We start from the raw sequence: 26,653 nt of genomic DNA, 5'->3' as shown, positions 1-26,653 counted from the left end.
CAATCCTTTGGCTAATTGACTTTCAATAGAAAGAAGAGCTAGGCTGTTCAGTCTATCCTGGGACATTGTTGATCTCAAATAATTTTTCACCAGTTTCAGTTTGCTAAAAGCCCGTTCACCCCCAGCAACAGTCACAGGTAGTGTGCAAAATATCCTCAGTCCAATACAAACTTCTCCAAAAATGCTCTGTAATTGCATCCTGTAGATGGCATTAAGCAGCTCAAGAGGAGACCGAATGTGTGGAAATGTGGCACCATATATTGTTCTCAGGTGTAGCATCTTATTCTCAAGTTCAGCTGTCAGATCCTTGTAATATTTTCTCATCAGTGCCTGGCATGATATCTTCATCTGCTCTTCAGTCATGTCTGTCATGGTTCATGATGTTAAGCTTTGCTAATACTGATATATATTGATATATTAAATACATATGACATGAAATAAACCAGGTTCTCTCTGTGAATGTAATGTACTCTAAATTTTATAATCCCTGCATTATCAGCCAAATTATGAGATTGTCTGTTTTCAAGATCAAATATAAAGAAATTTAAAATAGGCTTAAAATATCTAACCAAGTCAATAACAATCCTCTAACACCAGAGTCATCATGCTATACGAAAAACAGTGGCAGCTTCACATTCCTGAGATTACCACGAATCCATCGATACCAAGTTTGTCCTGGTCCATGACTGGGAAGGAGCTGAAATATCCACACAGAGTGAACCTGTTTTTACTGCGAGGTCCGCGAATTAATTGGCGGCGGCCGCCCGCGATAATAATTCTGATTAATATATATATATTAATTAGTGTTTTCACTGATAACACTAATTTATATATATTTGATCTTGATGGTGAAACTAAAGGCGTTTAACACTGAACACCTAACATGAATGCAGCTTCTGAGAGCTAGCTAATATCAGCTAAAACTGTGTTCTGCTGCTGCTGGCTGCTGCTCACCTTCCTTCTTGAAGAACCTAGTCAATACTTGCTTCTGTTCAATTAACTTTTTCTCCTTCTCCTTCTTTTCTTTTCTTTTCTGGAAGCCAGATTTCCCTTTCTTGGGAAAAGACATGACTGACTCTCCTGCCTCCAGCTCTGGCTGTCGGCATCTGCAATGTCTCATAGCTGTACATGCGGCCGTGCAGCCCCTGGCCGCTGGTGTGGACTAAACCACTTTGCACATTTTTAAGGGGTGATAGATGCCTCAGAGATTATTCAGTTATTATTTTTAAGGCGAAATTCTGTTTCTTAACCTCTTTATCCAGGTAAAGGGAAGTTTATTAAGACATTAAGTAAGTTGGGGGAAAAAAAACAACAATAAAACATTTTTATTCAAAGCTGTCTCAGGGCCCCTCCCTGCAGTGGGCCCTGGGTAAACGGTACCCCCCCCCAACCCCCCCCCACCCCAGTCCGACGCCCCTGTTTGTAATTATTCTATTGCCCTTTCAATGGTCACCAGTTTATCTACAATCATCGCCCTTTGGTGAAAGGCAAACACCTGAGCAACAGCTCAGATTTTAATCCCACGTACAAACATTAATCTACAACGGAGTTTATTTTGGGAGTCAATCCAATTCAAGATGGACACCACTCCCAACTGAACCACAGTTTAACAACCACAAGAAGAACTGCACCGCCATTGAGATAAACATTGGTGTTGCAGGAGCTAAGATTCTTTCCTAGCATTTATTTCAAACACTACATATAGTACATAGTTTTTGCTTTAAGTGAAGGTTCACTGATGCACGTATAGTACATTTTTTTGGGATGTACAATCCATCACACTGAGATTTATGTGAATTGTGAACACGAAAATAGTCTTCTACCTCTATTTCCTGCATTAGCTGCTGAAAGAAAACGGACAGGGAAACTCTCAGGTCAGAAAAAGCCAGACAGTTCTATGTCACACTGTAAAATTAGTTTTCATGGACTCACCCACCCCCCTCTTTGACATGTTTGCTGGTGTGAACATGTTATAGAAATAATCTGGGCCTTGAACTTTACTTGAATAGTATTAGAAAAAAGAGATACATTGTCAATATCCATTAATTTTGATGGATTTTATGAAGAGTGTTGAAGCCATATGTGTGTGTGTGTGTGTGTGTGTGTGTGTGTGTGTGTGTGTGTGTGTGTGTGTGTGTGTGTGTGTGTGTGTGTGTGTGTGTGTACATAATATGCAGTAAAATGCAATGTACCGTAGATACTTTGTAGTGTCTTGTTAAAATTACCTCATGGATCTTGATGTAGAAATTACCCAATGCTGGGTCTTTTTGGTTCTCTAAGCTCAAACACCATGGGTACTGTCTGTGTTAAGGAGAAGACAGATGTGCCTTCATAGTTTTTGATGGGGGGGTGGGTGGGTGGGGGGTATTCTGCGGCAACGTCATATACGCGACTGGCAACCTGTCCAGGCTGTACCCCGCCTATCTGCCCATAGACCGCTGGAGATAGGCACCAGGCCCCTCGCGACCCTACATAGATAGCCGGATAAAGAAAATGGATGGATGTCACGTTTGCAACAACTGGTTTGTCTTCGTTTTATTTACACATTTTTACAAGCTAAAAAAATCTAAAAGTACCCAAAAGACCTATGTGAATCACACACAGTTCTTTTGCATTTAAATTGAAGAACTACATATACGTGATTTATTGTGTAAGACAAAGAGAATTAGCACATAACCTCATTCACTTACATTAATTTTTCTGTTGTTCCCGGGACCCTGGAGCCGACCGGAAGGGGGGAACACTTAGATTTCCTATAATCAATGTATTGATTTGATGTGTATCAATGTATTGTTATACTCCTAAACAATTTACCAAATAGCCCAAAGCCTTTCTATGCAGTTTTGGCCATTCTCCTCATGCATCGGATTTCTTCAGGTATGCCAGTTCCTCCCAAAAACTAAAAACATGCAAGTTAGGTCAGTTGGCGACTCTAAATTGTCTCTAGGTGTGTGTGTCTGGTTGTGTGTCTGTGTTTCTGTGATGGAAGGGCGGCCTGTCCAGGGTGTCCCCTTCCTCTCTCCAAATGACTGTGGGAGATTTACACCAACACCCCCATTGAGGAAAAGTGATTCAGAAAATGAGTGAGTGAGATCACCAAACAGTGCTTTTGGTATGAAAAGACTCAATGTAGCTGGAAAAAAAGCTTGATGCACTACCCCAATTTAGTGATAATATTTACATTACATCACCAACAGGTGCTGAAGGAAAAATGGCAGCGTTGTATCTAAACACAAGCCACCGTAACAACTCCCATCAGAAATGCAGCTACGATTGCACATGTCTAATTGCTTAATAGTCTATATTGTTAGGGTAATTGTTATCCCATAGTTGCATACCAATCAGTGTTATGCAGCAGACGATGCTTATCAATGAAACTGTGGTGTCATCGATTTAGCCATACCAGATTTGTTTGTGTTTGTAACAGCAGTTACATCAAAGAACATAATTGAATGTTTTTTTTTTTTTTATTCCAGAGACATTTTTCTCCCAATTGGTTTCCCACAAGAGTTACCAGCTTTTTCCAGTTCAGTGATCTGGTTGAAAAAATAGATCAGGAACAGATGAACACGTGATTCATCTAATCACTTGTCAAACAGTATTGGCGTGTGTTTCCTCATTTCCAAGCACTTTTTCTGCAACAGCTTTTCAGATCATTGAGGTGGCAAACCATCTGGCAAGGAAAAATACATAATGGGCCAAACAAAGGCCGACAGCATTAACAAGGAAACGATGAAAGGCTAAAGAACTCTTCAGTGAGCTTCGTAGGACCTCTAAAGCAGTGGAAAGGCCCAAACTTGTTCCTCAAAAATTTTTCATTTTATTTGTTTCCTTTGCAAGGCTCATTTTCTTTACCGTCTTGTCTTTTCTGTCGTAAATCAAGCATCTTTTTCTCCCAAAAATCCAACAACACATCGTTATGATGGTACTGAATTATAATAATAATGCATTGAACTTACATAGTGCTTTTCTAGACACCCAAAGACGCTTTCACACACTCTCACATTCACACACTGCTAGTGATGGTAAGCTACTTGTAGCCACAGCCGCCCTGGGGAGGTCTGACAGAGGCGAGGCTGCCATTTGGCGCCGTCGGCCCCTCTGACCACCACTAAAACAAGCAAGTTGGGTGAAGTGTCTTGCCCAAGGACACAACAGCAGGATACCCCTGGCGGGAGCTGGAATCGAACCCATGACCCTCCGGTCATAAGGCAACCCGCTCTACCACCTGAGCTACTGCTGCCCCAGTGTGAATTGTTGCACACTGTGTTGATTTTGTTTTACCTTAAAAATCCTCCCAAAATATTACCATGGGCATTATTCTGCAGGTGAAAATATACATGCTGTGTACATCAATTTGTCACACCTTGTGTTAGATATGGAGACTGAGGGAGAAAAGTAATTATGGATAAGTGCTGGATAATTCCCATCCTGGCAGAGAGGATTATCTATAGAAGGAAAAAGGACACGGACTCTTTGCTGCTACCTGCTTTTCCCCTCTCCTCTCCCTCTCTGTTTGCCTCTCGCTGTACTTCCTTGACACTGACATTACTCCGGTGTCACTCCAAATGAGCTTATAGGCAGCTGGAGGGAAGCAGACATCAGGAGCTCCATATAGCCAGAGTATTCATTACCCTAGCCCTAACCTTTACACAAATGGACCTGCAATCCTCCTTTGTCTTCATTTTCTACCAGCCCGGCTCTCTGCCCACCGATTGCTATGAAACCATCGGCTTCATGGGTTCGTCATCCTCAAGGGTCCTTCAAGGTCAAAAACGTATATTCATTTTTGTTTTTTCTTATTCGTTGAAGGAATAATTGCACCGATCAACAAAATGAAAATGAGTAGGGATCATTTAGTTTAAAATCTCATTTGAATAGGAGAGGGTAAGGACATAAATGGCCCTGTCTTTATTTAGCAGTTATATGTTATTAACAATAAGACACCAGTGGTAGCTATGGCAACTAGTGCAGGTTAGAACAGCATGACTGAATAGCTCATTTGTGAGAATCGTACTTTCAGATTCTGTGAAAATCTGAATATTATTGATCAAGATACTGAAACGGGGACTTGTAAAATGGTGCTGTGTGACCAGGAGAACGCCATACTTCTAGAGATGCAAATGTACTGGTTGATTTCAAGACAAGAAGCAAAGAACCACAACAGTGGGTTATTAATCTGGACCTTCCTTGTTTTTCTTAATAGTTAATACCATTTTTGGTATTCAGTTTATTCATATAAAACATTAACATGGTCCAATCTCTAAACTAAACCCACACTCTTTCGCTCTGCCATCCAAGGGCGTAGGAACCGGGGGGGACGGGTGGGACGTGTCCCCTCCAACATTGGACAAACGCGCATTTGTATGGAGAAGAAAAAAAAAAGATTTTGAAATATTTGACTAGCGAGCTTTTATTTTGAAAGAAACTGCAGACTTCTCACCGACACAGCCCCTCCCCTCAGGGGGGCCAGACAGGCTGGCTGAGTGAAGCGGGAGTCGAAGCCGGGATGACAGCAGCTCATTGAGTTCTTCTAATGGGCAAAAAAAGAAAGAAAGGAAATGTGAGTTGGTAATAATTTTGTCCAAGAGGATAATTGTATTTCTGGTCAAACGTTAGACTGGCTGACTAGCGTAAACATCTTGCTAGTTAGCATTAAACATTAAACAACACTACTAGTCAATAAAAAATGGCAAATTTGACAGTAACAGACAAAAACCATTTGACACGAAATAAATAAAAAGTAGAATCTCCACATAAAAATGGAATTTGTAAGTGTGATTGTTGCTTGTTTGTTAGATTCTCATCACATTTCATTTTTAAACCTTATTCATGTCACTTTTTCATATAAGAGACCAGAGGAAGTTCAGCAGGAAAATGATGAAGGTGAGACAGGGAGCACCAGACCTGCTGAGGGTGAGACAGGGAGCACCAGACCTGCTGAGGTGCAGGTAGGTGCTACAGTGGAGTGAGATTTTAGATGGTTGATGATGAGAGGAAGATTCGAGCATGATAACAAGTGGACACGACTAAATAATACTATAACAACCATGATTTTAATATTGCACTAGTCCTCCAACAGTATTTTTTACTCCTTATTCATGTCCACTGTTTTTATATTAGAGATCAGATGAAGTTCAGCAGGAACCTGCTGGAGGTGAGACAGGGAGAGCCAGACCTGCTGAGGGTGAGACAGGGAGAACCAGACCTGAGACAGGGAGAGCCAGACCAGCTGAGGTGCTACAGTGAAGAGTGAGATGATTTTAGGTGGCTGATGAGAGGAAGATTTGGATGTGATAATAAGTGAACACTGTTGAATGTATTTAATCCCATAACAAGTAGAGCTGGGCAGTACGGCTTAAGAATAAAATAAATGCTTCCTTAGACATATTAGAAAAATAAGTGTTAAACTCTGCTTTCTGGTGCACTTAGACTGCAATTTTGGCCACTGTTTTTTCTTTTGTCCATCTGAAAATTAACGTAGTTCCAGCTGTTGTTGTGAGTGAATTATTTCTTTTTTCATTCTGTCAGAAGCAAACAGATTTTTCTGATTGTTGGTCAGCATTGTTGGCTGATGTAGTTTAAAATATTCTGATGAGAGTCAGATCAATTCAGACTGAATATTCACAGCTTTAGTCTTGTATTAAATCTGTTTACACATCTCTACCCATATGAATAAGATAAAATATCCTACATTCATAGTATTAAATAAAAATAAAACAGTACTGACACATAAACAGCTTTTTTATAATTAAAACGTCCACGTTGGCCGGTAATCACCTGGATCTGGCTAAAGGGGAAACCAAGTCTCCTCCCCTTCTGGCTGGCTCATGGGTCCCCGATAAAAAAAAAAACAACAACAACAAAAATAAAAAACAGAATGTTAGTGAACTGGGCTATAAAAGTTATTTTCTTGTCTTTCTGTGCTTTGCCTTACGCCCTGAGTCACATCTGTCAGACTTTTCTAATCCTAGAGTTTCACCGTCTATCAGAAGCTAATGCAGGAGATAGCGGTAGGAGACTATGTTTATGTTCAGCCTGCATGAAACACTCAGTAACACGTTAGAATCAGAAATAATCATTAAATGTATTTCTTCAGTGAGGTTGACATATATATTGACCTACAACAGATTTGTTAGATTTCCAAAATATGTCCCCCCCAATATTACACTCGCTCCTACGCCCTTGCTGCCATCATTCTAATCAAAGGCAGAAATCAAATCAAATCAAAGTCCATGGACATTTTATAGCAAATTTATAACAATTTATAATGTATACAGATGTTTTAAAACAGAATATTTTAGTTAGATAAAAAGATTTATAATTTTCATACCGTATAGTTTGTAATATATCTTAATTTGCCACCATATTGTTGTCCAATTTATTTAAAACCTTTCAAATGATGAAAATTATAGAAAAAATGTGATTATTATTTTGGTAAGAATGATCTCTCAAGTATTTACCAGAGCCGGAGTTTGGAACTACTGAACAGAGTTCACATTGTGAGAAGAGTGCATGCACTTATTTAGGTCCTTGGCTATCAATGCTGGTGTTCAGCAGCAATTAAAACTAATGACAGCATCACTTATGAGACCAGAACTATGTTCATGTTACTACAATCAATATCATAATTGCCATTCTTAAATATAGCATAAAAAATACAAGGATCAATTTGGTATACCAAAGATAATAAAGAGTGCTGCAACATTCAGAAATAATTGAAAAGTTAGCGATTAAAAAAGCATCAAATAAAAAAAGTTATTAAAACTTTAAATTAAAAATATTAATATTAAAGTGACACTAAGCAGTTTTTAACACTTCAACCAATTTCTTTAAAAGTGAGGTTTTGTGATTGTTTTGGTAGAAACTTGACCAACGTCACATGGAACAGCACTCTGCGGCCTTCTGCCGACCAGAAACAGCACTTAACAGTTTTGTGGAGTGGGTAGGTGCAGTTGAGGACGCTCTCTACATACCTAATGGTTCTTAGCTATTTTCTGTGCTGGCAGATGATTTAAAGGCTAGCAGTTAGATTTTTCTGTTTGTCAATCATCAATAAAAGACACAAAAAGTAAAAAAAAAAAGGTATTTGGATTTTTGTTGGCATCATGGTGAAGTCTGGAAATAAAAGTAAGAGAGTAATGTCATTTGGGGCAAAGCAAAGAGCTAAAGCCGGAGTGAACATCGGAGCTGCCTAAACTCATTTGAGGGAGCTAAAGGAGGCTGTGAAATCACGGACTGATGGTGACCTGGCTTTGTTGCTACTGGGCCTGTTAGTAATAACTGTTTTTGCCCAACAGTGTGGATCTTTTAACGCTGTTGTTAAATATCAGTTAGCTCATGTTAGCATTAGCTTGTTGTTAGCACTAGCTACAAGAGGCTGCAGCAGTGTTGTTAATGACAGTAAATCCACTTTCAACCAGTAGGACAGAGAAGCTTGAAAGTCTTAAGTGTTGCTTTGAACAAAAATATTCTAACTTCATTTGCCAGTCACAAGAAAACATGGAAAACTGGTGCTATAAAAGGAGAGAAGAGTTGCTATCAGAGTCTGAATGCCCAAGCTGAAAGGATCAATAATTCTTGGAAAATGAACAGGAAAATGGAAATGGAAGGCAACTGGACCTTTTTGGTTTGACAGCTACAGTTCATGCCTCACCTCTGTCAGTGTCCCCCAGGGCAGCTGTGGCTACATTGTAGCTCAAGGGTGTGAATGGGTGAATGATATACTGCATATACTGTAAAGTGTTTTGGAGTCTTCTGACTCAGAAAGGTGCTATACAAGTACGGGTCTTTAATCATTATCATAAGCTTGACCCTCCCATATTTCAGTCAGAAATGACAGAGCTCCTTAGATGAGAAACGAAATGTCTTCAAGAATCCAAAGAAATCCAGTTGCCTTCATTTGAACCCCTTTGGAGTAAAAAATATTAAACATTTGCGAGCAATGCAACATCCAACAATTTCAATATCCATCCATCCATCACTTGGATGGCTTCATCAGAACATGATCTTCGGCTCTCATTGGAGCGGTTCACAGCTGAGTGTGATCCAGCTGGGATGAGAATCAACTCCTCTAAATCCAACACCATGGTCTTGAGTCGGAAAAGGTTAGAACACCTTCTCCAGGTCAGGGACAAGGTCCTGCCCCAAGTGGAGGAGTTTAAGTATCTCAGGGTCTTGCTCACGAGTTAGGGAAAGATGGAGCGTGAAATAGACAGACGGATTGGTGCTGCATCTGCAGTGATGCGGGCGTTGTACCGATTTGTTGTGGTGAAGAGTGAGCTGAGCCAGAAGGCAAAGCTCTTGATTCACCTGTTGATCTACATTCCTACCCTCACCTATGGTCACTTTGGGTAGTGACCGAAAGAACGAGACCGCGGGATACAAGCTGCTGAGATGAGTTTTCTCCACAGGGTGGCTGGGCTCTCCCGTAGAGATAAGGTGAGAAGCTCGGTCATCTGGGAGGGGCTCGGAGTAGACCCACTGCTCCTCCACATCGAGAGAAGCCAGTTGAGGTGGCTCGGGCATCTGATAAGGATGCCTCCTGGACGCCTCCCTGGTGAGATTTTCCGGGCACGTCCAACTGGGAGAAGGCCTAAAGAAAGACCCAGGACGCGCTGGAGAGACTATGTCTCACAGCTGGTCAGGGAACTTCTTAGGATTCCCCCGGAGGATCTGGTCCAAGTGGCTGGGGAGAGGGACGTCTGAGCCTCCCTGCTTAGGCTACTGCCCCTGCGACCAGACCTTGGATAAGTGGCTGAAAATTGATGGATGGATATTAGCGGATTTTTCCAACAAATTCTGTTGCCAGAAATCGCCAGAAAACTCAATCGTTAAAAAAATATTGAAACCCACTTGAGTTTGTACCAGTAACTGTCAAAAGCAGTTTTTCATTATTTTTCAAATAAAGCATGTGTGACTGTCACTGGATGAGTCTTCTGACGAATAAGTTATTTACCACCCAACCACCAAAGTTAAACGTTGTATCTGCAACAGTTTGGTTCAAACACCACGGAACATTAAGCGGCGGACAACACATTCAGACCTGAGCAGCGGTAGCCCCATGAAGAGCTGCGTTAACAGTTCTGCTCAGTTTACTGGCTGTTTGAAAATGACAAACATTTCTATGCACACATTCATAATGTGTCATGTCCTTGATACAGCAGCCGCAGAAAGAAATGTACAAATTTCTTTTAGCCCCTCAAAAGGTCACATGGCAGTGAGATTACTTAATTTGACACTTTGTCCTTAGGTTAAGCATAATGTCTTCAGAAGTGGTGACCCTGAAATGCCACAGAGCGCACTCTGAATAAGAAGAAATCTGAATGTCAGCTCAGGATTCCACACAACAGCGGCTCAGCGCTCTCTTCTGTTGGAAGTCAGGGTCCATGTGTTACAGCTGTAACGCATCTTTTAAAAGAAAAGCTAAACGGCTTTTTAAATGATTAGCTTTAGCTTTGTTTGCACCATTCTTCTGTCTGCACAAGCAAATCCTCAGGTTTTAACTTTTGTTTCTGTGACCCATAACTGAGGAGCTGGTGTTAATGCAACAAGTTGACATATTTGAAGAGAATTAAGGGAGGAAATGTCTGGATACTAAATGAGGGAGTGAGCATTTCTTGAATACATCAACTTTTCCTGTTTTGTTTAAAGCTACAGTGGCAAATCTGCAAAAACAAGCTAGCTTAAAACTTTTTCTCATGCGTCTTAACAACGTTCTAGTATGGACATAAATGTATTATGGGGAAAAATTTAAGCAATTCTCTCATATTTGTCTAATCTGTCTCTGCCAATAACACAGCTCAGACTGAAATCAACCATTGGACCATCGGGTTGTCGGTCTCACTGAACCTCTACAATTGCTTTAAATTTTTGAAGTTTTTGCTCTTTAATTCAATCTAAGGGAAAATGAAATCCAGCCCCGCTGAAGAACATGGCTGACCTGCAGTTCCGTTTTCTAGAGTAACTCCCTTCGGTCTTCATTAATATGTATCTGCGTTCTCACTACATTTATTTGAAACCTCTGACTGATGAAAACTGAAGATTTAAACGCATCCATCCTCTTGTTGTTTTAGACTTTGCTGGCAAATCCCGTCTTTGCTGCTGCTCTTAACCAACGCCTCAATGGTACCAGATGGACATCCCAGCTGCTGGGAAACTTCCTGTACAACGGGCCTCCAGAAGATCGTCCACCTGGGCTCCCGGCATACGACTGGCGGGATGTTTACAACACCACTACACAAATCCTCAAGCTTCTCTCCAAATTCCTTGGTGTAAGTAAAAAAAAGAAACAGTATTTTTATTAAGAACAAATTCTCCAACATCACCCAGGCATCAGAAGGATTATTGAGTAAAAGAAATTCAAAAAATAAATAACGTAGCTGTGACATTTAGGCTTTTTAACTCAATTTCTCACCACAAAGAGACGTTTGCAAAACATTTTTGCTCTTCGACTCTTATTTTGATTGAGCCTCGCTTATTCTGTTATGTATTAGAATTCCACCTGATGTTACCACTGAGTATTTATTTGGTTGCCTTTTGAAGCAGCAGGTGTGCGACCTTTAAATCCTCAAACAAACTTGCACTTTGGCTAAATTAATAGACATAGCTGTATTTTTGGGGGGTCAGAGCAAAAACTAAATCCAGATGATCAAACTTTGTACACTGCATGCCTTAACCATGCATCTAATACATTCTTCTTTCATCACAAAAGCCACTGAAGTTTTCTTGTTAAAAATTTGGATGGTTGAAAGCAGATTCCCAAATTTGTCTTGTTTGCTACTTTGGCAAGCCATCCCATATATGTGATTATATAATCTGGCCACGGTCCATTGACGGCTCTCAGTCGTGGGGCAGGATGTACGGTTGTCTTTCAAACTGTCTCCACATGCTATTGGGCAATGGGCCTTCCTCACCTCTACGGTGTCGGTCAACGAGGCAGTCTGCCATACTCCGTCAAAAGCCCTTTTCACAAGACACACCATGCCAGCAAATCTGCTAAATATTACCGCAACATTGTGTCTTATGAATGCGCCAAGCCAGCATGGCGTTGGGGGAATTTTGCGGCATTCGTGCCGCCACTCTTGGTTGTGATATTACTGCAGTGCCGGACTTATGAATACATATTACACCATGGCGGAACAGAGGGAGGTGTCATGATCACGTGGAGGGTAGCTGCCGCGCTCCGACCGGCAACTATATTGAAAGTGAAAGTAAACACGGGTCGTAGGTTTTGCTTTTGTAAACAGAACCAGCTGAGATGATAAACTGAAGTGATGCAGCAATCCATGAGCTTCTCTCCATTAGAGCTGGAGCTCAGACTACCCGACAATGCACAGAGACTGTGGAGGACAGATACCTTTAGGAGCGGCTTGTTGAACAAAACATAAGGAGTGCGGCTTCAATCGCAATAAAAAGCAAGTTATGTCCAAGATGAATGGAAGTCCGTGGCCGCCCCCTTACCCCCTTTATGCCACCATCGCCTAATCCAGGGGTGGGGAACCCTGGTCCATCGAGGGCCGCTATCCAGCATATTTTAGTTTCAACACACCTGATTTCAATCAGCAGGTAATTAACAGGCATCTGCAGAGCTTAGTGAGCTGCTGAACAGGTGAATCAAGCACTGAATCAGAAGTTTTGCAGCAAAGACATGCAGAATACCGGCCCTCGAGGACCAGGGATCCCACGCCTGGCCTAATCTTTAATAAAAAGGACACGATTGCGCCACATTACCGCCACGGTCTGACTAATTACAGTATAAATGACGCAAGGCTCCCTGATGCCGCTTCAGCGTTGCAGCAAAGTGATGGCATTGTTTTGTAAAATTAGCTAATGAAGAAGCAAATAAATCCTGTTTCCAAATAAAGGGCTTAAGTAACTCTGTCTGCTCTTGACTCATAGAAAAACCCAAATCTAAATAATCCAAAGTTGATGCCAAAGCGGTTTCAAACGATCACTCTCCATCTTTGGTTTTTCAGTAACATCCTGCCCACCCACAAAGTGCTGTCATTGGCCCACTAAACCAATATAGAGCTGTGATTGGACCGCTACGGTGGTGGAAGAACTACATGAAACATAATAAAACACATAGTTTTTCTAAATAAACGCGCTGTGATCAACCAGCCATAACATTGGCCGCAGCTGCAAGGTTCTAATGGAGCATTGCCAGAGCGTCAATTTTGCATAGACAAATGACGGTCTAGATTGTACTTGTTTGCAGGATTGAACCTGCATCACCAGGTGTGATCCTGTAGATGTCAGTTTGGATTTGAATCCCAGATGTTTGGTGTTCAGACCAAAGCCACAGGCCCAATGCTTCCACTGCTTTTCTGAGATGTTTTTGTGCTGCTTCACTGACAGTGAAGTGTGCTGTTGCCTTGGAGCAATAACAGACTAATTAAAGTGTTACAAGGTTCAAAAAGAATGCTGTCCAATCCCAATTCTTGAGGGCCATTCTACATGTTTTAGATGTTTTCTCTGTTCCTACACACCTGATTTCAGTTACTGGGTGACCTGTGGACTATGGCTGAGCGGAACAGGGTTAGGTGTGTAGAAGCAGGGAAACAACTAAAACATACAGGCTTTAATGTTTTGGTTTATACATTATTGCAGACTGTGATGTAAATCTTAGATCTCCGAAAACTTCCCTTTTGTTTATGCTGTTGCATCGAACATGTACATGTTTAGCCGTTTTGCTGTATTGTACACCAAAGCCAAGGCCACTGCTTTTTCTAAAATCTTGCTCACTCTGTGAGCTTTTGTTTTTTCATAGGACAAGCTGAAGGAGCTTTTGGTCTTTTGTTCTTTAAACTTTATTATCCTAGACTTGGCAAACTGTGAAGATGTGTTGCTCGATAGCATGTCTATGCTAATCGGTTGAGATCACTGTTATAGGGCAGATTGCACGGAAATTGAAATCCACCACAACGCTGCACCTTTAAAAACCCATGCATACTGTAACTGACATTGATGTATTGATTGTGGGGCAGCTGATGGCTTTGTTATGATGCTCAAAGGAACTGTGTTACAAGGCCCATTCTCTGTCCTTGGTAGCTAAAAAACGGCAATTTATTGGGAGATGATGAAGGAGCTTTGGTTTTTCTGGTTAGCCATACATTATTACAAAATTTGAACTTATTAGAATCTGTTTGGGACACCGTTATGCACAGTTTTTTTGGAAAATATCAACTGAAATCACAATTTTGAGCTTCTGCAAGGTGCCAGGTTTTTATGTTTCACATTGGGCCTGATCATTAGATCTCCAAAGATGAATGTTGAATTGTATACTTTTTATAGACACTAAAATGTTTCCAGTCCACCTATAAATCTGAACGTTTACTGTACGGAGCGATTTGTTAAAGAGAGGAAATCGTACAATTTGTTCGTGTTTGACTGATTTTTCACAGATCAGAGTTGAGTGGCTCGGCAAACAAAAACATGTCCCTGAAAATATTCAGGTTATCTCAAAATGAATGGGAAAAGCAACTGAAGTTCAAAGGACAACCTTCAGAAAGCTTGATGAACTTCTGAGCCACAAACAATTACGCGACATCCTGATTTTGTTGGAAGCAAAATATAAAGAAATGAAGGATGACTCGGTACTCTCTCATTCCTTTTATCCATCAAATCAAAAGGAAAAACAAGTCAGCTTTGCTTTTTCTGAGACAATCCTGACCGCCAGTCTGCTGTGTTTGTTGCTGTGTAACTTCTAGAAAGAAAAGAACTTTCTAAAATGGAACCATTTGGTTGAAAGTGCTAAAAAAAAGCAATCAAGTGCAAAATATTAACGCAAAAAATAAAAATAGAGGCCTCTTATGTAATTTCCCAAAGCTGTGTTTTTTTTATCCTCACAATAATAATGAATGTGTAGTAAATATGAACCAAAGATGAAAGCTCTTTATGGTGATTTTATAATTAATTCTGTGTGGGGCCCACATAAACACAAAGGGTCAGCTGGCTTCTTTTTATCCACACAAACACTAAATTGAGCTAAATAAGATGTCGTTTTGTTTAATATCTAAATGCACAATTTAAGCTGTTAAGACCTGTAGACCAGCAGCGTTCTGAAGTCTAAGCTGTGTTTAAAAGCAGCCTAATAGAGCATGAAGGTTTTCTGAATAATAGATTCCTTAAAAACCCTTTATTTCTCAGCCACTGGTGCATGTGGAAACATAAGAGATAATCAGCTTTTATCAGACATTTTTACTTTTGCTCTTATGCTCATTCAAGAAAAATATGATGTTTACCAATGGGCTAAATGGTGAAACCTGGAGATCGTCTTTTTTATTGATATCCAGTATTAGAACTGAGGGAAATAGTCTAATAATCAATGCATTAAGATGTGGATAGGAATGAGTAGGAACTTTTGAAGAAGCACACCATAATCGATTATAGGACTAGAGATTAGCACTAGCCGCTAGCTTGATCCATCTCTAGCGATCATTACATGTATTCTCACGCGCTTGCTCCATCAGGAAACCTCTGGGTTAATGTTTTGCTCTAAACTCTCCATTTTGCATTTTTTATTTAGGGACATTTGTTAGTGTTTCAGTGAGCCTTTTCACTGTGGCTGCTGAACTGTTTCCTTTTTATCGTGTTTGTGTAGATATTCAAACCAAACACCACCCCTGCATAGTCAGGAAACATCTACGGAGAGCAGTGAGGCCAAAAATACTGAGTGTAATAATCTAAGTAGAGGATGCAAAACATCATGCATTTAGCATCACACGATAGATTTTTTTTCTCTTGACAAGAATTACTAGTAATATTGTGAATGATAGGGATTAGCCACCTCTAGATAGTATTGAATTATTTTACATTTTTTTATAAATGTATAATAAATTAAAGTACCTGTGGGACATTTGAGACATTTAACAAGTAAAAATTCAGATATTACATATCAATTTCAGTATCAGCTGATAACATTGGACATCCCTAGTTAAAACCTCAGTAAATTGTGAAATATTCCTGCAAAAATTATGAAAATATAAATTAAAGTAAAGCGTATCAGATTGAAAGCATTTTAAATAATTAGACTAGTACAATTTCTTTCATGATTTTTAATTTAATTAAATTTTATTTATTTATTTTGCACATGGCTGTGCACATCTCAATTAAACAATACGATAAAAGAGACGGATGTTGCAACAAGACCATGAATGAAAAGGAGCAGGAATAAGAAAAACTTATAATACTGGCTCCATTCATATATATATATATATATATATATATATATATAATGACATATACACATTGATGGTCTGTCAGTCAATAACTCTACAATCAATCAATATCGAACAAACATTATATATTTCACCTATTTACAATCTCCACAATGCCCATTATTCAGCAAGTCTGTACATGTGAAATATTCCATTTTTATATAACCTTTTAAACTGAAAAATATGTGCACGTGTGTTTAACTCACTCTGTAATGAATTCCACAATTTAACACCATATACTGAAGTGCAGCTCTGTTTTAAGGTAGTCCTTGCAAATTGATGTTTAAAACTGTATTTTCTTCTAGTCCCCCAATCCTCATCGTAAAACAAACAACTTCTGCAAACTCATTGGTAATGCTTGACTTTTAGCCTTATACAAAACTAATAATGTGCTAACTTCAATGAAATCTTTAAGCTTCATAATTTGGGATTTAATAAACAATAAATTAGTAAGATCACTTGGATTGGCTTTGTGTACAATTATTACTGCTCTTTTCTGCTAAATTAACAAAGGCTTTATATTTGTCACGTATGTGTGACCCCACTCCTCAGCACAATAACAAAAATACGGCAAATTCAAAGAACAATATCAAATTTATAACACATTGTTATCCAAAAATAGTTTACTTTATTCATAATGGCAACACTCTTAGAATTTTTTTGTCTTTAGATCGTTAGTCTGTAGAGGTTTTTCTAAACCTGTTGTTGGAACTAGCATGAAATAATGTTGCTTCAACATGGAATAAACCTAATTTGGTCATCAAGCCTAATAAGAATGGCTTGTTACTCTTCAGGAAGTTTTTCTCTTCCAAGAACGGTAGAGAAGGGGATTTCTGTCAAGTCTTACCATTCATACCAGTCGTACCAAACCGACAAATAGATTTGATGGCATGCTCTTGCACAAACACTTGACTAGCTATTTGGCAGTAACATATAGAATGTTTATACATCCCATGGAGATCAGCTGGTATTACTGCTGTCATTTAAACACCAATCAGCAGCACCAACTTGGCCACTGTAGGCACTACTCAACTATAACTACACAACTGCGTGTTTGCTCCATGGATTGAGCCAAGTTGAGATTGGCGAGCTATCAGTGGGACCAGATCCTTGTTCTCAAGCTGAGTCTGTATGCTGGTATAAAATTGCTTTGCTTTGGCTGCTGGCCCAGTGGTCAGAGGGAATAATAAAACCTCAAAATACAAAAACAGGGACTTCCTGCCCTCAAGGAATGTTCTGGCTGGTAGGGTTTGTAATATCAAAGAGCGGAGATGATGATCCAGTGAGACAAAAGGACTGAGAGTCTTTAAAGAACGTGTTAAAACAGGGGATGGATTGGGTGTTGTCTCACATCTGATGTCAATGCCATTTTTTAGAACCCGGTGTCTACTTACAAAGCCATTTTTTACCTAATTTTTGTGTATTTATTTTATACATTCAAAAAGTTTTTATCCGTGCGTATTGGTAATCATATATTTTGACATTAAATGCTTCAGCTTCAGCTTTTGGAGCTTGATTTGGATCATTTTTTGGTTTAAGACTCACCTTGAATGCATCTCCAAATGTAAAGTTATTCATTTTCTTTCCGAATTTAACATTCCAATTCACATACTTCTGAAATATGTGAGTTAAGGCCAAATCCAGGTCGACCAATTTGGGGTTTTAGAATGACCAGTACCAACACAACCATTGGCAGAAAGATGATGCTGACTTTTTTCTCTCTTTTTGGGGTGAGAATATATTGTTTGAACAATAAACATGAACAATAACTTTAAAACTAGTTGTTTTCACTAATCCCTTGTAGACTATTGCCTCAAACTCCCATCAAACCACCTCTGGTCTTACACTTTCTGAACTGAGTATCAGGACTGTCACCTTCATCAAAATCCTACCAGTTCTGTACGTATCTGCCACCATCTAGTGGAGGATCTACGGATGGAAAGGGCAAATTTATTTCTTTATTACTGCGAACTTGTTATTGAATAAATACGATTATTATACAGCTATTATATTAGCATTTACCAATAAAAAGTTCAGGATGAAGTGAGCGGTTGTAGCATCATCTTTTCCTGCTTGGTAGCTGGCCAAGTATGAACAAGCATGGCTGATAACTGAATTCAACTGTGTAAGTTTACCTCCAGTCTTAACATTTCCCCTGGTACTTACCGCTGTTATTTTATAAGTTAGTATATAATTATGGCTTACCCAATTTTGGATTGTACCCCATAAAAATACCACATCAGAGTAGCCATCGCTCAGACTAAAACCAGAAATGGCATCTCAACCTACTTCTGAAGCCAAAATATATCTTTGACAGATACGTTATAGTTTTTGAACCACAGTCATCCCCAAATCAGTGTTTAACCCTTTAGAACCCAACCCCGTTGGAATTAGAAAACAGATTAGAATAAATACATCAAAATGTGGAAAATAATTAAATTTAAAAAGAATTTTTTTTAAAATATATGTATCAATACAATGTCACTTGGGGTTTTCAAACTTGAATATTTGACTCAAAAAGCAATTTTGCAGATGTTTGAAATGGGTTGTGACACCAGTGTCACCACGGGTCCTTAAGGGTTAAGTTAATGATAAATGACCCGCACTTGTATAGCATCTTTCAGAGTCAGAGGACTCCAAAGCACTTTACACTACAGTGTATCATTCATCCATTCACACACACATTTACATGCTAGTAGGAATGAGCTACATCGTAACCAAATCTGCCCTGGAGCGCACTGACAGAGGCGAGGCTTCTGAGCACAGGCGACACCACGCCCTCCGACCACCACCAGCAGGCAGGGAGGGTTAAGTGTCTTGCCCAAAGACACAACAGCAGAATTCTCTGCCAGGATCAAACCAGCAACCTTCCAAATACTGGACGGCTCGCTGTACATCCTGAGCATCTGCATCAAATGATAGAGCGAGTAACACTTAAATCAACCATTTTGCTGATAACCTGTATAGATGAGTGTCTAATAGAGCTGTAGACATGTGTAAATGTTAGTTTGGTAGTTTATGGCAACTTACTTACAATTTAAGATTTCAGCCCCAAATTTTAAATTACATCTCCATCTCCAGGTTAAAACTCTGCTCCACAGTGATTTAGAATTCACCACAGCTGATGGCTAGGCTGTACGACATGATGCTGTCAGTACCGTACTACATAGCTGCACTGCACTTGACTCCAGTTGAGTCTCAGCTGCCCCTCCAGCTGGCTCAGCCACTCACCTGCTGATATGAAACATTACGGCTTGGAGCTGCTTGTCTCCTTAAAAAATATCTCCCCACCCCCTTCTAGTGATTGCAGTTGACAGAAAATCCTCCAGCCTGCTGTAGTTTCTGTATTTGTTTATGCTCCTGAGCAGTGAGTCCACTGAGAAACTCCAAGAGTGCGTGCCAGGTGGGGAATCACGGCCTTTGTTAAGTTCCAGTCTTTGCCTCAGCTGGGGTGCCCTTGAGCAAGGCACCAAATTCCTAAATCCTCTTCAGGTTCTACAACTATAGAGAACTAGTTCCTGTTTGTATAAAAAACATTCAGGTAATAATAAAGATGATCCTGCTTGAGCAAACCTTTGGCTCATGCAACTCCTCTGTGTCCCAATACCCATGCTATTATGTACAGAACAAATATATTTATTTCCCTTTATGACCTGATATAAAATAGACTTCTTGAGGGAGAAATGATAAAACTATTGCGGCAGTGAGACACACGGACATCTGTCACGGGTGACTGTCTCCCAGGATGGCTAGCTCATTATCGTCCTACGAAACAAGGGGACGAGGCTACAAAACATGGGAGTTTTAGCAACACTGTCTCATTTACTTTCTCTGCTGGGGCCCAAAACATTCTCCATCCCCTGGCAGCTCCAGATAATTTGGAGCTACACTCTGTGTGGTTTAGTCAATAGTTGAGTGAATAGCTTTTTTTCCCCTTCGCTCTTAAATATCCATCTGCTGCTCTTCTAGTCAGTTCATCTCTGCCTTTTGCTTTATCGCCATGTGTGACTGCCAAAAGTTTAAGTAAATGAAGAATGACTCTCGTAAAAAAAAAAACTGGGGTTATTACAAAGTAAGACCCTTTTGCATTTCTCTTTTTTGTGGTTGACAGTGTTTGGACCTGAATAAGTTCGAGGCAACTGAGACTGAAGGCCATCTAGTGAATAAAGCCCTGGAACATCTGAGTAACAAGACATTTTGGGCTGGTATTGTCTTTAAAGACCTCCAGCCAGACTCCAGCAGCATCCCACCCTTTGTCAAGTACAAAATCCGCATGGACATCGATGAGGTTGAGCGTACCAATAAAGTCAAATCAAGGTATGTATCATCTTAGTACCTTTCTCACCAATTATATTAGCTTGCATTTTTGTTGTTTAATCCTGCAGCTCTTTTATTCTCTGGAAATATTAAAAATGTGTACTTTAAAAAGGTTTCATCCCTAGTCTCAAGTCCTATATAACGGTTGACATATACACTTTATTTGCCCTTATTTTCTCATAAAATATAAAGTTTTAGGGTGTCTATTTTTTTCTCCAGAGTAAGGTAAAAGTCCACTTCATTAGTGGTTGTTTATAATTTCCAAGGGTTTATTCTAAAACACACATGGCTAAAGTTTAGACACCCTGAAGTAAAGTTGTAGTGCCCAAGTTTTTGGCATCAAGTCTTTGTGGAAAGCTAAACCAAATATTTCCCTGGGCTGCAAATGTTTGTAAACGTTTTTGAATGCAATAGAGTTTTCAAAATGACTAAACATTCTAAAAAAAGGTCAGTTACCTTGAAGGCCCTTACTGTTGAGTAGTGTTTTTTTGTTTTAAACATGTTTTAAAGAATTGGCAAAGCCAGTTTATTTTAAAAGTAGCCTCAGAGTCTTTTTGACCATCTGGATTCATCTTGGTATAGTTTTGAGACAGAAAGTGAGAAAAAACAACAACTTTCTGAGACACTGGTGAGGATTTGTGACCAAATATATTTTTATACAATTGCAACTAAATTGCAACAAACAATTTGCTCAGCAGTCGCAAATTTTGCACGCTGTTTGCAGTTACACCATACAATCCTCAGCTCAAAGCTCAATAAAGACCAAACAGAAGGAGCTCCTAATAAGCCACATCTACAAACATCTAAGAAGACAAAAACCAGGCTGTGCCAACATAATACTCAATTCAAACACCAAGGCTAGACTCCTCCTACAAGTTTGTTAGATTATCCCGGACGGGCCCCATTGGGCAGGGGCCGTATCACCTGACCAGAGATAAAAAATCTCACAAACATTAGAAATGAGTATAAGAAGCTATCTATGTTGAAAAATATATATTAAATAGGGGAGGAGGACTCAGGTTTCACATTTCCACCACCTACAATGCAGCTTTGAACCTAATTCCAAAACCGTTTCAGTCTAGGTCACACCTCCTGCCTCTAATCAACACAATAACTCCCACCCAACAGAGGCTAATGCCTCATCATGGGGTAGCGAGGAGGGGTGTTCAGAAGTAGTCTCTACTTGTTAAGTAACAACAGATAGCTACAAGCTTGACACTCCCATATTCCAGTCTTTTGACACAGCTCCTCGGACGAGAAGTGAAATGTCTTCAAGAAACCAAAGAAGTCCAGTTGCCTTCATTCAAACCACCTGGATTACTGGCAACCTTCACCATCATATCTCACAAGCATATTTAGTACCAAATCTGAGTGATTACTCACACAGAAAATCAGATTTTTTTGCACTGTTCTTTCTACAATTACCCACCAAGAGTTGCATAAGATACCAGGATATGTTATTTGTTTCCTTTTATTTTGGCCAAATCCCAGTTTCTCCTTTCTCTTATTCCAGTCAGCCTCACAATTATGTTTTACACGTTCACAGCAGAGGTTATGATTTGTTCCAGTTTTTTTAAGTTACATGAAGGAAATCCTTTGTAGCTTCTGGCCTGACCTTAGGGGGCACATGTCAAGCAAAGGTGCACTAGCAAAGAAGCTTATTTAGTGAACTTGTTTTTGTCTTGTTTTAGGCTTATTTTGTGCATTACATAGTCTAAAAGTAATGACAAAGGCATTGGTGAGCAGGATACATTAATAACACATTCTATGTGGCCATATTGATGTTACATCGATTTACGTAAAGCAAACCAATCCGATATTGGCTTTTTTGAAGTGGATTACCATTTCATATTGGAACACTTCTACCACTAACCCCAGGGTGGGGTTAAGAAGATCACTAGAAAATAGGATTCAGCCTTGGATTCCCAGAAGGGGTTTACTGGCAGTCTAAAAGGTTCCACACATTTACTAGAATTTCTTTCTACCGATTGAAGTAGTTTTATAAAATTTAAATACCCTGTATGGATGGGCTAGCCTTTATCCAGACACATAATCGTCTGACTTCTTTTAAAAAGGTCATGGACTCCAGGAGCAAGAGATCACTCCTTTAATGAGCTGCGCTACATATGGGGAGGCTTTGCCTACCTCCAGGACATGATGGACCACGCCATTATACGACTACAAACATCGAAGACTCAACCGCTTGGTGTCTTTGTCCAGCAGATGCCATACCCTTGCTTTGTGGATGATGTGTGAGTATGACGTCTTTGACTTTTGTTCCTGTCAGCCTTAGACGAGTGGATGGGAGTTATTAGGGTGATACGTTTTGGCCACATGGATGTGTAACGGTCTAATCGGTGACTTAAGCCCTTTTAGATTTTCCTGTGGACAGATACTCGTGTTTATCTAACATACACTGTCTTAAACTTGTTTGCTGTTTTTATTTATTTATTTTTTTATGTTGCTTTCAGTTTTGGACTCTGTTTCTCTAATGTCATTGTTCTAAGTGATTATTAGAAGAGGACAGTTAATTCAATCATGACTTGAGGGTCAGCAAGGGAATTGGAATGAATGGAAAGGCAGTTAGAGACAGAGTGGATCAAAAACATTGATTTTAGTGAAACCACGGGAAATTCACTAATAGTTGTTTAATTATTCAGGCAACCACTTTGAGTTTGTTCCTTTCTAGTATTTCCTTCTCACTAAAGTGGGCTTTGCACAGGTCCGTGCACGGATCTTCTTTTGGGATGCACTTTTTTAATTCAGGGATTTTGTTACCCAGATGACACCATGATAAATGTTAACAGCCTTGGTCTCCTCAGAGACTTAGAAAATAGTTTGTTCTATATAACATTGGGATTTATCATTACAAATCCTGTTATTTAAGATATAAAACTGTTTACGTTACGTTAGAGGATTAGGGATTCCGATAAAAATAAAACAAAACAAGAGAAAAATAATGCTGACTTTTTTTCTCAGAATTCTTACCATAACTCATTCACTGCCAGCCCTTTTCTGATCAGAACGACCCTGACTACCAATGTTTTTGAGCATTTTTACTGTCAAGTGTAAATTGATTAAAGCCAGATTTTAGCATTCCATCTGCTTTTTCTCCTCTTCAGCATCAAATCAGTTTCTGGACAACTTAATACTTAGTTTCCTCAGCTTCAGTGTCAGTAGACTGGAGAGTAAACTTCAATCTGTTTTGTTCAATTTTTTAAAATAAAACAAGCAGCTGACTTTACGGCCAAAAGTTGCAACAGGGGAGGGGACCAGAGGGATTTTTAGCAATGTTGCTCATCCCATTGCATTCTGGGACTTGTAGTTTTAGTGGTGTTAATGCTGTCCAGTCCCAGGCTGTTTCTGATAAATATTAATTGTGGGCTGTTTTAGGGGCACAGCATAAATGGATTTTCAGAAGTTTAAATAGCAGATGTGCTTTAGTAGCATTTAAAGGTAAACAGCCATTCAAACATGCTTTGGTAAAATTTCTCCTACATTGATTTAACCTCAAAATCTAGATAGACAGTAGCCAAAGCTCTGCATGTCAGTGTAGCCCCATAGAAGCCTCAGCAGCTCAACCATTGCCCCAATCAGTTTTGTACCAATCACAGTGTTCTAACGGTCTGGTGGGCAGGATGATGCGATGGAGCAGAACAACTAAGTTAGCGGTAGCTAGCTTGAGACAGCGACGGTCTATTTAGACTTGGGTTTTTCTTTTCTTTGAGTCAAGAGCAGATAGAGGTACTTTATAGGGATGCACAATATATCCGCATCAATATCTGTATTGGCTGATGTTATTAATTTTTTAAGTAAAACTGGGCTGATATCAACAACCAACCATTTGTTCATCTGTTTCAGAGGGTGAGGGGGTGAAGTGTATTTGTTTAGTCATGTGACAGCGATTGTAATTATCTCAGAAGCGTAAATGTGTGTGGTGTATGTACATAATAACATAAATTCAGCTTTAATCATTTTCATTCTACATAAAATCTGCTGATTTTAGAAGCATTAATGTCAGAATATTGGTATCGGCAAATATCGGTTATCGGCCATAACTGCGATCTTAATATCCGATATCAGTATTGGCCCAAATATTTATCGGTGCATCAGTAGTATTTAAGTCGTTGACTTAGAAAAAGGAGGTATTTGAGTTTCCTTCGACAGTGTGTGGGGGACTGTCCTGTTGACTGACATCTGTAGTAGAGAGTACGTCAAACTGCTGTCCAATAGCATGTGGAGACAGTTTGAAGGACAACCATAGATTCTGCCCCATGACTGATCTCTCTCAGTGGGCCATGGCCAGACTGGATATTCACATATGTAGAATGGCGTGCCATGCTAACATCGATCCTCACATTTGACTTGGAAACATAACGACCATACTGACTGTTAAGTCAGCTGGTGTGGTATTGGTTAGCTAAAACCCCACCTCCTCTTTATGTTTCATCTTTTTTGTATCTTTTCCCTACAACAACCAAAATCTGAGCACCAACATCCCTCCATGGACCTTTAAAGCAAACCTTCCTACATGCTATTTTTGTTTTACTGTCATTTATAACTCCTGACAACCATCTAAAATCCACAAAGTAGTAATAAAATAATGTTGTTGCTCAAGTAACAGCCTCAAAGCACTCCAGAAAAGCCACTTTCTTGCCATTTAGCACTTTAGCCAGTTGAGACATTTGGACATTTTTTTTATCAATTATTAACGCCAAAAAACTGTGTTTTCATTTATAAATAATTGAGAGTGACATCACATAAAGGGAGAATATATGCTATAACACAAAAAGCTGTGATGTGGAACTCCTGCTGGTTATTACTTTTATCCTGAGGCACGTTTCTCCAGCTCAAAGACAGAGAAGGCATTTTGCTTTCAGATGTTTGTTGTGGATTTTTTTTAAACTATGATTTCTAAAAGAACATGTTTTTTTTTGGTACATAGCTTCCAAAAAGCAACTAAGAAAGACATTTAGATTATTTCATAGTAGAAGGTTTAACTCATTGCAAAATTTCTTTAGACTATATGAATATTTTTAGATTTTAAGTCCTTTTTTTAAATCCACATAAGTTCCACTCCATCCAACAGCCTTTATTATCTTACCCGACCCTCAAAAGCCATCATTACACCTGCTTTAGAAATCTTACACCTTCTCTTTTACCTCCTCAAAGCTTTTGGCTTAAACACAACTGACGAACTGCAAAAATCCTGGCTGCTGACACCACATCCGACCCTGTTGGCATTTTGAACCCAAGATAAACAAACTGGTTTAGCTCCAACTGACGTCCTATTCACACTGTCTGCAGGCCTGCAGTGGCAGCAAGGGCTGCATCCAGACCCCTGCAGGGCCTGATATCACATAAACGCTCCTTTTATCAGCTTCCTCTGCTTGGCTGCACGCTCCTGAATCAGAGGCAGTCTCGTTTGCATCCTGAAGCATAGGCGCCATCAAAAGGTCTCAGTAGTGTTATAGATTTTGTTCCATGCAGAGAGGATGGGAACGGAGTGTGTTTAAATGTTTGTGCATGAGATAATTCACCTGGTTAATGACTCTCTCACTATTAAACCTCTTCACTTTGAACTTATGATGAGCAAATAAGTACATTTTGTTTTAAGTCAAGTGTTTGTGCTCAGATATTAATACAAGAAACCAGGTAGAGTAAAGCATGTATGCTTGAAATCCTTACAAATGCTTTTGAAGGATTTAAAGATGTTAACTTGTTTCTTTAAAGTTAACTTTCTGGCAATTTTTAGCCGTGGCTGTTTCCATTAAATCTGTAAACATGTCTGAAGAATTTAATCTGAAAATTAAAATGCAGTTAAAGCCAACTTGTCACAAGTCACAACACAGGATTATTTTACAGATTCATGGTATGTGTAGTCAAGATTTCTATTGATTATATGCATGTTCTGATCATGTATGTGTAAATCATCAATGTATGGTCTTGGAAAATCTTAAACTCACCTTGAAATGTGCTAAAACTTTATTTTAGCAAACGTTCAGAAACCCTATCTCCAAGTTATGTCGAATTTCTTTATTCTTTTTATTCTAGTGGTACAATGAAAAGATTTAGAAAATTATATATATATATATATATATATATATATATATATA

The 26,653-nt window shown here is 39.4% G+C and overlaps 1 protein-coding gene across 2 annotated transcripts in view; it reads left to right on the top strand.

Annotated features, from left to right (window-relative positions):
• The window catches only part of LOC107377411 (phospholipid-transporting ATPase ABCA1), a 324,049-nt gene that overhangs the window by 66,817 nt on the left and 230,579 nt on the right, over window positions 1–26,653 (top strand). For both annotated transcript variants that reach the window (XM_054747824.2, XM_015946964.3), the window contains exons 12-14: window positions 11,076–11,273; window positions 20,332–20,537; window positions 22,613–22,789. In XM_054747824.2, coding sequence (XP_054603799.2) covers window positions 11,076–11,273; window positions 20,332–20,537; window positions 22,613–22,789 — 581 coding nt within the window. The remainder of the gene's footprint in view (window positions 1–11,075; window positions 11,274–20,331; window positions 20,538–22,612; window positions 22,790–26,653) is intronic.

Source organism: Nothobranchius furzeri, chromosome 2 (assembly GCF_043380555.1).
Source record: "Nothobranchius furzeri strain GRZ-AD chromosome 2, NfurGRZ-RIMD1, whole genome shotgun sequence".
Classification (NCBI taxonomy): Eukaryota; Metazoa; Chordata; class Actinopteri; order Cyprinodontiformes; family Nothobranchiidae; genus Nothobranchius; species Nothobranchius furzeri.
The sequence above is the reverse complement of the archived record's forward strand: the minus strand, read 5'-3'. Positions and strand labels throughout refer to the sequence as shown.